The sequence below is a fragment of the Anoplophora glabripennis genome, unplaced genomic scaffold, assembly GCF_000390285.2.
Source record: "Anoplophora glabripennis isolate ALB-LARVAE unplaced genomic scaffold, Agla_2.0 scaffold63, whole genome shotgun sequence".
NCBI lineage: Eukaryota > Metazoa > Arthropoda > Insecta > Coleoptera > Cerambycidae > Anoplophora > Anoplophora glabripennis.
This window is the reverse complement of record NW_019416222.1, coordinates 1,382,485-1,393,104: the sequence shown is the minus strand read 5'-3', so window position 1 is coordinate 1,393,104 and position 10,620 is coordinate 1,382,485. Positions and strand designations below refer to the sequence as shown.

The 10,620-nt window shown below is 31.4% G+C and overlaps 1 protein-coding gene across 6 annotated transcripts in view; it reads right to left on the bottom strand.

Moving 5' to 3' along the window:
- Positions 1–955: 955 nt before the first annotated feature.
- The window catches only part of LOC108903717 (protein gustavus), a 226,173-nt gene continuing 216,508 nt past the window's right edge, over positions 956–10,620 (bottom strand). For all 6 annotated transcript variants that reach the window (XM_018705996.1, XM_023454451.1, XM_023454454.1 and 3 more), the window contains 3 exons: positions 9,322–9,524; positions 4,786–5,046; positions 956–2,242 (listed from right to left, as the gene is read on the bottom strand). In XM_018705996.1, the coding sequence (XP_018561512.1) occupies positions 2,103–2,242; positions 4,786–5,046; positions 9,322–9,524 (604 nt within the window). In that variant the 3' untranslated portion in view covers positions 956–2,102. The remainder of the gene's footprint in view (positions 2,243–4,785; positions 5,047–9,321; positions 9,525–10,620) is intronic.

The window sequence follows — 10,620 nt, the reverse complement described above, 5'->3', positions numbered from 1 at the left end:
AACTAAATATTTACAAAAATAAGTCTAATATTCTTACATACAATATTGGTGTAACTGCCTGAGCACTTACTTTTCCTTCTTTAATAATTAGAAATCAAACATTTCCTTACATTCAATGTACTGTACAAGATCGACTTTCTTTTCAGCTTCAAATCTTAACGAAAGAGGGCGCGTAATAAATATTAACTAAAATAATTCAACAAAAATGTATATACTTTACGTTTTCTTTACTGATACAGCTTCAATAAATATTCGTGTCCTTAAAATATACTGGCATGAACACAGAAGCAGCGGGGGCTCCCTTTCAGATAATATTTCAGTCAAAATAAGAAAAATATGCATATAAAGGCGTTTACTGAGAAATTTGTGAATTTGTATTTAGGACCGCCAAAAAAAACTAGGCGTAAGACTTAAGAGGGCTCTATAGCAGATAGCCACCCAGCAACACATTTTTATACGTTTTTGTTACACCAATATGGACTTGGTTTGATACTCAATTACTTTTTGGTGTAAAGAAATTTGTAATTTACGATGCCGCTTGTTCAAAAGCAGCAAATTACAAATTTCTTTAAAACAAAAAGTAATTTGAGTTTCAAACTAACTCCATTTTATAGAGAATCTGCCTTAGAATGAAGGAAATTCTGTCAATTGTGCATTAATTTAGCCAAGCTGTGCAATAAAATCTATAAAAATGTATTGCTGGGTGGCTATCTGCTATAGAGCCCTCTCTATAACAAATAGGCAACCAGTTTTTATAGATTTTTATTACGCAGTTTATCTAAATATAAATTAATGCACAAATAACAGACTTTCCTCCATTCTAACAGATTTTCTATAAAATGGAGTTAATTTCAAACTCAAATTACTTTTTGTTGTACAGAAATTTGTAATTTACGATTCAAACTAACTCCAATTTATAGAAAATCTGCGTTAGAATGGAGGAAATGGTGCATTGATTCAAATTTAGACAAACTATGTAATAAAATCTATAAAAATGTATTGCTGGGTGGCAATTTGCTATAGAGCCCTCTCAATGTCATATCAAGCCGCTATTGGGACATAAATGAGAACAAGACGTTTCAAAAAATGATATGAAAAATGACTAAATGTAAGTGATATAAAAAATATAAATCACTTCTTTTTACTAAAAACTCTAGTATCCTTAGAATTTTTTAATACACATTTTTTTTAGCCCGATTATACAAATTCTTAAACTTCCCAGCAACCCTTCAAAAACAATCAAACATTTCATCAAAATCAAAGCGATGCAATGTGAAAATAACTTTATTACTTCACCGACATTCAATTTTTTTCCCGTTAGGATAACGTTTTTAGTAAATTTTCTAAGAGTTTTTTATGTAGCTAAGCTACATAGATATACGTATATATACACCAAGCACATTCTAATTTTCATTCATTTTCATGCATTTTCAAAAATTTCTGTGTAGCCACAGTGTAGAACACGAAATATCGTGGATAATAATCCATATATCGGTAACGTGTTCCACAGGGCGATTTCTCAGAGGAAAAAAAATGTCAAGGGATATAATCGGTCCATTCAAAGTGAAAGAAGCGGGCAACCGCACGGGTTTGATTTTGATGAACATGATTTACGGTCATATCTATTTAAATCCGGGCGAGGCGTCCGGACTGAGGTACGGAATTGTCGACGATCTTGCGGGTACACTTGTCCAAACAAGTAAAAACTATCTGTAAAGCTAGTTCAGAGGAAGCCGTGCTTGATAATATAATTTTTTTTTTTTTTTAGAAGACTGAGTTACATTACAACTATGTACACCGTATGGCATTGTTCTCTAACAACGACACGGCGGGCCATGTCCCGAGATCAACCAGGTTTTGTCTTGTGTCGTGACGAGCACGTGCGAGCACTGACCTTGAGATTCGCGTACCATCACAGCACACAGTAAAAACTATTATATAGAAGACAACGTCCTTGGGTGTTCGTACACTGTTTCGAGTTCATCTTTTTTTTTTATATACTTGTCTAGTAATGCTTTAACGTATTTGAATTATTTGGTTACTTTACTCTATATGGTAGCAGACCTTGGAAAACAGTTCACTGCACTACACAGCTTGATGTATTATCTTCTGTCTCTATAGAGGAGGTAAGTCTGTAAGGCTTGGGGGAGTTGCAGACTCATCACTTTCTCTTCTAAGTGCTGTTTGCCGAGACGTTGCCGTATCACGCGGCGGCACAGATCCATAAGAGGTAGAGGTTCCGCTGGAAAAGAAAGTGCAACACTTAGAATTCACGATTAACAAGAAAAGGCCCGTTTTGAAATAGACGGGTACAATTTTTAAGTGCAAATAAAAAGTTCTGAAGAAAACAGTCTAATATGTAATTTCAATGGGAATGCTCTAAAAATTCTTTTTTTAAGTTTATGGATCGGCAGATACCGATATATAAGTTTACACATATTTAGTTCTACAAAATCATAACATATTGTTCGTACAGAGTGGTTACATACATAACGTTCCAGAAAAAAGTGTCAAAATTTTAACCACTCATTAAAAGCAGCAACTTTTGTCTAATATTTACTACACTCCATGTCAAGTGTAAGTAGTATCAAGTATTAACAGTTGTGATTGTGCATCATGTTGCGTTTAAGTAACAACAGTTATATCTGTATCGTGTACAAAAAATTCAGTTTTTACAGCTTCAAGGTTATCATAACCAACATCATTTTTGTAACTGGATATTGCAAAAGCTTTTAGTAAAGGACCCCGCACTTTTCTTATGGGAAGTGGCTTTCGGCCAATTTTTTTGAAACTTTGCAGATTGATAATTCTTAACATGTAGATCAAAAATCTCAATCGGCAGAAAGCCCCAAATCCACCCCTTCCCCCCAAAAACTGACCCCAAGTCGTGGAGAGTTTACTTGTCGTTTAATGAAAAAAAGTTTGAAATAAAAGTTTTTTATTTCAATGAAATCTAAAAAAAACTATTCTTGTGTTTTTTTTGAAAAGTCAATGTTTTAGCTTTAAAACGCCACCAAAGTTTTACACAGAGTATACGTATAATAGCCATAGATATACACGTGTGTTAAGTTAAACAGTGATTTACAGCTTGAATATTACTTTTTCGAAAAAAAACAAACTTTTTTTTAGATTTTATCAAAATAAATAACTTTTATTTGAAACTTGCCATTTTATGAAAATATTTTTTCATAAAATGGCAATTAAATTTTCTACAGCTATATAAACAATTAAATTGTTAATAACAATTTTCCTGACCCGATTTCGTAAAATTGAGTTGCAAATTTGAATTCAGTGTGAAAGTCGAATAGTTTGATAGTCAAAAATGTGGTTGTTTGGGGTCTTTGTTGGGTTGATTAAAAAATAAATTGTTTTGCATGCAGAAATCAGTTAAATCCCCCCACTACTTGGAGGCAGTTTTTTTTTTGTGGGGGCGGGGGTTAAGGGGTGGATTTGGGGCTTTGTGCCCATTGAGACTTTTGATCTACATGTTAAGAACTATCAACCTGCGAAGTTTCAAAAAAATTGACCAAAAGCTACTTCCCATAAGAAAAGTGCAGGGTCCTTTACCTTTAGTAAATGAACTTATAACAAATTTTATTATTTTTCAGTTGGTACCAAATTAATTCCCCATGTTTCTGTTTATTATTCAATCAACTAAGCTTTTTGACTTACAGTGGCTTTAAAATCTAAAAAATATATATTGTTAAAACTTATTGATAACCTCTGGAATCATTTTCAACTTACATGCTACATAAAAATGGGAGATGGAACAGCTTCGGTCATAAATGACACATCGCCAATTTTTTTGTTCACTTTTTCGTTGGTGACAGAAAAATTGGTAATTGGTTGGTTGGTTGGTTAGGTAGGCATGTGTGTCTTTTGTTGTGAAAATTAATAGTTTAAATGAAGACTTATTTTTCTATTCTATTTATTTTTTTTGCAGTGTGTATATTAATAAGTGTGAATAAACATAAAAATGAAGCAAAAATGAATTAATGGACAAGGTGGTAACATATGGAAAAGTTGTAAAAATCTGCAGCTGCACGTTATCTGCACAACTTAATATATAGCGATTTCAAACTAAGCATGCACTTATCAAATTTTAAGTCAAATTAAAATGATTACACATGTTTACATCTGTATAGTTACACTTTGGACATCCTATACGAATCTGTAAGAATTTCTGAAATGACCAATTAATTTGCTACTACCAGATAAGTTGTAATAACGAAGTATCAAAGAAAATGGATTTGAAACATTTTGTATGAAATACGATCATCGTAGGACCAAAAAATTGAATTCCATTTACACAAACTTTAAAGAAACTAAATCAGGAACACAGATGTAATAAGATCATTGGTGTTAAATGAATAATTTGTCAGGAATTTGTATTATTTTATGCAAATAGATTTTCATACAAACTCATATCCATTATGACTGCCGCTTAAATGTTATGTACGTATATTGACAAATGTATAGGCAAATTGGTAGTACTGGCCAATATGAACACATATTAAATATCGGTATCTGCCATCCCTACAAAAAATCGTTAGTAATGACATAGTTTCAACATGGGTCACTTCGTATATATGTATAAATCATTTATAAAAAATTTTCAACTATAAAATTTTGGGGGATAACCCATTTAATTGTGTGTGTTATGACAAAGAATATAATAAGTCTACTATTATATTTCCTTATTTTTATACAAATTTAGTCAGTAGCTCAAGAGTCCAAGATAGAGTGGATATAAAAGAAAATGAAAAAAAAAAAGAAGGTACTTACGGTCAAGCCCGCCGATGTATCTCATCGTGATCTCGCAATGTCCCCAAACAGCGCTCACTATCGGGTACAACTTTCTCCCCTTAAGTCCTCTAAATGCGACCCCCAAGTACTGGCCATCAACTACAAAACTAAGAGTGCCCTCGTCCATGTCTAGCACTACGAGAAACTTGTCGGGCACTATGAAAGTTTCGTCGGGTTTCAGTAAAGCTGGATATGTTATACCAGGGCAATTCTTTGAATCGTGGTATAATTTGTTACGACCTGAAATAGAAACTTTCCAATTAAAACGATTATTATGTTGTCACAAATTGAAATTTTAATTTATGAATATTTAAGAGTAAAGTCGATGATAGGGGGATAATGACATCAATACTAGATATTTTTTACAAAATTTAAAAAAGAAATTCAAATAAAATTAACTGGTGGAGTAGGCATAATTTCAATGTAAGAATTACCTGTATTTCAGTTTTTGTAACAACACTAGTCAGGAAGATAATTTATAACTAAAGTTAATTCCTTAACAATACATATAAGGGTCTATTTAAATATTGACATTGGCCACAATTACAGGTGTAGTTAGGTAATCCACAGCTAGAGAGCAGCATGGTAGACGACGTCAGATCTAAGCCACAAAAAGTGACAATTTGTTACTTAAACTGTTGTAATTAGAGCAACAAAAGTAAAAAATTCTATAATAATAAATGCAAAATTTGTCAAATCTGAGGGTTTCAAAGGGAGTATAGCACCCTTGATATTGACGACTTCCAAATAATATGAAAATTTATGAGTACACTTCAACTGTCACTTATCTAATTGTGTGGATATTAAAATCAATGATTTCTGCATCAATATTTTAGGTAGGATCAAAAGAAATGGAACAAACCATTAAGGTGGCCATATTCCTGGCCAAGAAATAGTGAAATTTCTGGCGTTTTTAGGTACTGAAATCTTTAAAAGTAAAACGTAGAACAAAAGTAAGCACAAAAATAAAATCCTTGATGTTTTGTTTATTCATTGTTACCATTTAAATTTACTCAAATAAAATAATAACTAAAAAAAAGCGTTTGTAAAACATGCGTTTGCTGTTATTCTAACCCCACATTTTAAGAATTATTTTCACGTACTTATAAATAAAAGTAAACAATTTTATATGTAGGACTAAGCAAGTAAATGTTATAAGAATATTTACATGTGGAATAAAAAAGTTAGTATTTTCGTAGATTTCAGTACCTAAAACCTTGATGGTTTGATCGTTTTTTGCACCTGTTTATTCGTTTTACTGTGGCGTCTTTGAAAATACTCAGGTGGCATGACATAACATTCCTATTATTTGATAAGCTTTAGATTATTCAGTTATTAAATGTTTGAAATTATTTGTCTTTGTGGAAAACACTATTTAAAGAATATGGGGCCCTTAACTGTCAGTTTGGGTGGTTTGTCACACATTTTCACTCTGTTTTAAAAGAACTAAGCTAAGTGAAACAAATTTAAAAAAAAAATTTATAGGTATCTTATTGAATGATGTCAAACAACATTTTTCCATACCAGACGTCTAGATATGCAAAACTAACCCCATAAATCTAGATTTAAGATTTTTGTAAAACATTCTGGTATCGAAAAATGTTTTTTGACATCATTTGATACGATTTGTCTGAATTAGTTTAGCTAAAACAGGGCAAAAACGTAAGAGTTAATAATAAAAGTTTTTTAAAAGGGCGATTTTTCATTAGTACACATGCCTTTTAAAATAATTTAAACATCTAAAACATGAATTACAACAAAAAATTTCTATGAATGGATTACGAGTTTAACTACATTTAATAAGCACTATCTAGGGTTTTTTTATCACTTTACATGTTATTTTTAAACTGCAACTTATCATTTTTTATAACAGGTTCTAACAATAAACATCATTTATGTATGACAGTATAGTGGAATAGCGGATAAATCTGGCAACAGCAAAATGATTACTCATATTTAAAAGCAGGGGTGCTGATATGGGTATATTGCCACTGCAATAGAGTCAAATATTATTACATTTGGGGTTGGATTTGATACTCTCATCTCACTTAGTGACATCACAATACATATTTTAAGTTTTTTTAAAAGAATGAAAATATACTTATTTCCATTTTCATATACTTAGTTGAAACTTTGAAAAATACCCCACTAAAGGAAACATTTGTTGCCAGATTGACGGTTTATCACAAAATAGGCAGATTTTTTTGCAGAACATACATTTTCAGGTAATCCATACAAGTAAAACATCAATTAAAAGCAAGTTATTTTAAAATTTCGATAAAGATGGACTGAATTAATATTCTTTAGAGGTTTGATTAGATTTACATAATTCTTCTAATTTATAAAATATTATTTATTAACATTTGATGTTTCTCATAATTTCATGCTTTATTTTTTAATTTGCAACTCACATAATTATATTATTATAACAAATTTAAGCAATTTTTTTATGTCTGTCTGACAAGAAAGTGGAAGAATCTGTAATAATAAAGAAAGTGCACTGCTTTTGAAATTTTCATTTGATGACGTCACAATGTATACAGGATGTGCCATTTAACACTTCTGCTACCAATATCTTCGCAATGTAGAAATTTATTTTAGTTCTGGAAATTGGGATTGTTAGATGGCTTCAAATTGTAGTTAGAACTGTTAGTTCAAATCTTTCTGAGATCTTTAAATTTTGAGTAATTTTTGTAATATAAAGTTTTTTCCTATATTTACTTGTTTTCGAGATATGTCAACTTCAATATACAATGTATAACAGGAAAATCTATTATTTTATCTAAATCACACCGAGACAAAATATTCTTTTAAAATATTGTTATAATGACTTTATTCCGCCATATACTAAATCGTATAACTAGTATAGTTAAATTGAAAGACTTAAACTGATAAAACTGTAATTATTGGAACACTATGTGTCATCTGTCATTGTTTTATTTTAAGTAAATGACGTGAGCCACCTATGACTGCATTTTCTTAATAACATTTGATAAAATACGGTTCATCTCTGCCCCTTATAAGATTTACCATTACACAATTTTTTTTTCTGTAGTTGATCATTCGTTTTTTTATAATTTATTGTTTGTTAGTTAGTATATGATGTGAATAAAGTCATAATAACAATATTTTAAAAGAATATTTTGTATCAGTGTGATTTAAATAAAATAATACATTTTCCTGTTATATCATACATTGCATATTGAAGTCGACATATATCGAAAACAAGTAGATATAAGAAAAAAATTTATTTACCAAAATTACTCAAAATTTAACGATCTTTCAGATGGAATGCATTTCCACATTCCAGGGATCAAAAAATCTTTTAGTATCGCCACACCATCTATATAGAAAGATTTGAACTAACAATTCTAACTACAATTTGAAGCTATTTCGGAACTGAAATAAGTTTCTTCATTTCGGAGATATTGACAGCGGGAGTGTTAAATGGCACACCCTGTATTTTAAATTATTTTACAACTAAAAAAGTTGAATAGTAAAACCACATCTTCTTGGTTTGATAAAGAGATACAGAGTAATTTTCAATTTTTATCATTTTCTATGATACCATACCCTTTAACTATTTTGTTTGGGAAAATATAAGATTTTTTCAAAGAGATTAATTACAAAATATCGTGACAATATTATTCTAAAACTTCTGCTTCTTCAGTTGTTACTCAAATTTATATTTTTCCAAACAATATACCTACGTTTCTGATATTTGAAATCTGTTAATTTTGCTTTGAAATGATACACACGATAGAACACAAAAAATTCTTTTCAAGACAAACATCAAAAAGTTATATTTTTTCTGTAAATCAGTTGTTTCTTGATACAAGCTAATGTAGCGTTCATTTTTTATTTTACATCGATACATCAAATACATCCATGGCATATCAAGAAACAGTTGATTAATGATTAAAAAAGTAATTTTTATCGTTTATTACTTCAAAATAATTTTTCGTACAAATATTTATGAAAAGAAATTTTAAAAAATTGAAAATATATACAGGGTGTTTCAAAATAATACGAATTCGTATTATATTACTAATGAAGAAATGAACTTGCACAAAAATATACCGTCTGCAACTGGTTTTTATGTAAAAAACTGTGTAAAAATGTCTGTTTATAAATAATCTAATATAATCACAGACAAAAAAAATAGAGTAACATAGAAAACTATAAAAACTGAAAAAAGTGGTGTACCTCTGAAACGAATCAAGACAAATGTAGTTTTCCACATTCTTCGAAAATCAGGCCAATGACTATTTTTTCTATCATTTCGGAAAATAGGAGAAACTCTCCAATGGTATCGAAATTGACCCACCGATCAAAGAAAACGGTTCGAGATAACACAATGGTTTTCACATTTTCCAACTTGCAAAATGCCTTCATATGAAAATATGTTATTCAAAAGTGTTTCCAAACTGACAGTAATAAAATTATCTCCGACTTTACTCTAACGTCTTAAAACTACAACTTTTCTGGTCTGCTACTACTAAAAAAGAAACTCACCTAAATCCCACCCCCAGGAAGTGTCTGTGCTGCCAACTAAACTCTGGTATCCAACGGAATGCAACGGGGCCTCTGCCGTGGCCACCCCGACAACTGCATGCGTCCCCCGCTGTCTCGTCGACCAACAGACCTCCCAACAGTGCATGCCCTTTGTGAAGCCAACCTTTCCTCTTATGCAGTCCGTGCTTTGCGCGACTGGGTGTCTGAAAATTTCGTCGGTTTTAGAAATCACAACTTTTTTACCACGACTGTATTTTGTACCTTAAAATTACCAGCTGGGGTATATTTTAGGTGATACAAGTTCTGAAACTAAATCAGAAGAAATAGTAACGAAAAATAAATAAAATGGAATCGTCTAGCGTCATGCTGGTATCATAAGTAAGTGTGCAATTGGTGTAACGTATAAAATGTGAAAAATGACAAAGAAATAAGTAATGGACAAAATATGATCCGTTATACAAAAAAAAACTTGGGTTCTTCTTGGAAAACTTGTGGGGGTAGTTCATATAAAGTTTTCCTCATTAACATTGCATTTCTGAGATATAAGGTGTTACAATTGTTACTTTGAGGAGAATTTTTCTTAATTATATTTAAATTGGCTAATTGGTCGGGCAGGTCAATTTACAGCTACCTCTTGCCCACATCCAATCTGTCCCCTACTAAATTAATTATTAAGGAACTGTCAGAAATTTTAAGTGCAATGTGGTGGTGCACCATCATGCAGAAACCATAGGTCTCATCTAATATTCAAGGGGCCCATTTCCTAATAGATCTGGCAAAGCATGTTCTAAGAAACATTTAAACGTAGCGGCAGTTCAACAGGCCCCAATATTTGGACTGTTTTCATTCCATTTGTGACTGTTGTACAGATTTTGACATTTTTATCTTTAGCTGATTTAAAGATTATTAAGAACAAGACTTTTCAAAGTAACAACTCTAGTACCCTGCAGTTAGGAAAATGTTAATGAGAAAAACGTTATATGAACTACTCCCACCATTTTTCCAAGAGGAACTCACTCCCCACGTGTTGGCGGGTAACTTTGTTTCAGACACATGCTGGCAGATGGCGGGCTGATGATTGTGCTTGTCACATAAAACGCAAACAGACAATAGTAAAATAAACTTTAAAGAAATAACACTGACAGTTACTGCCAAATCAGCGGTTTATACAATAATGTCCATTCAGTGGCTATGTAAAAGCTACCATTTGTCGGTGTGGAAAAAAATGATCAGTAATCTAACCATCGGCACCTGTGTGAAATGGTAGTTTTCACACATTACCGACCATAAAGAATGAAA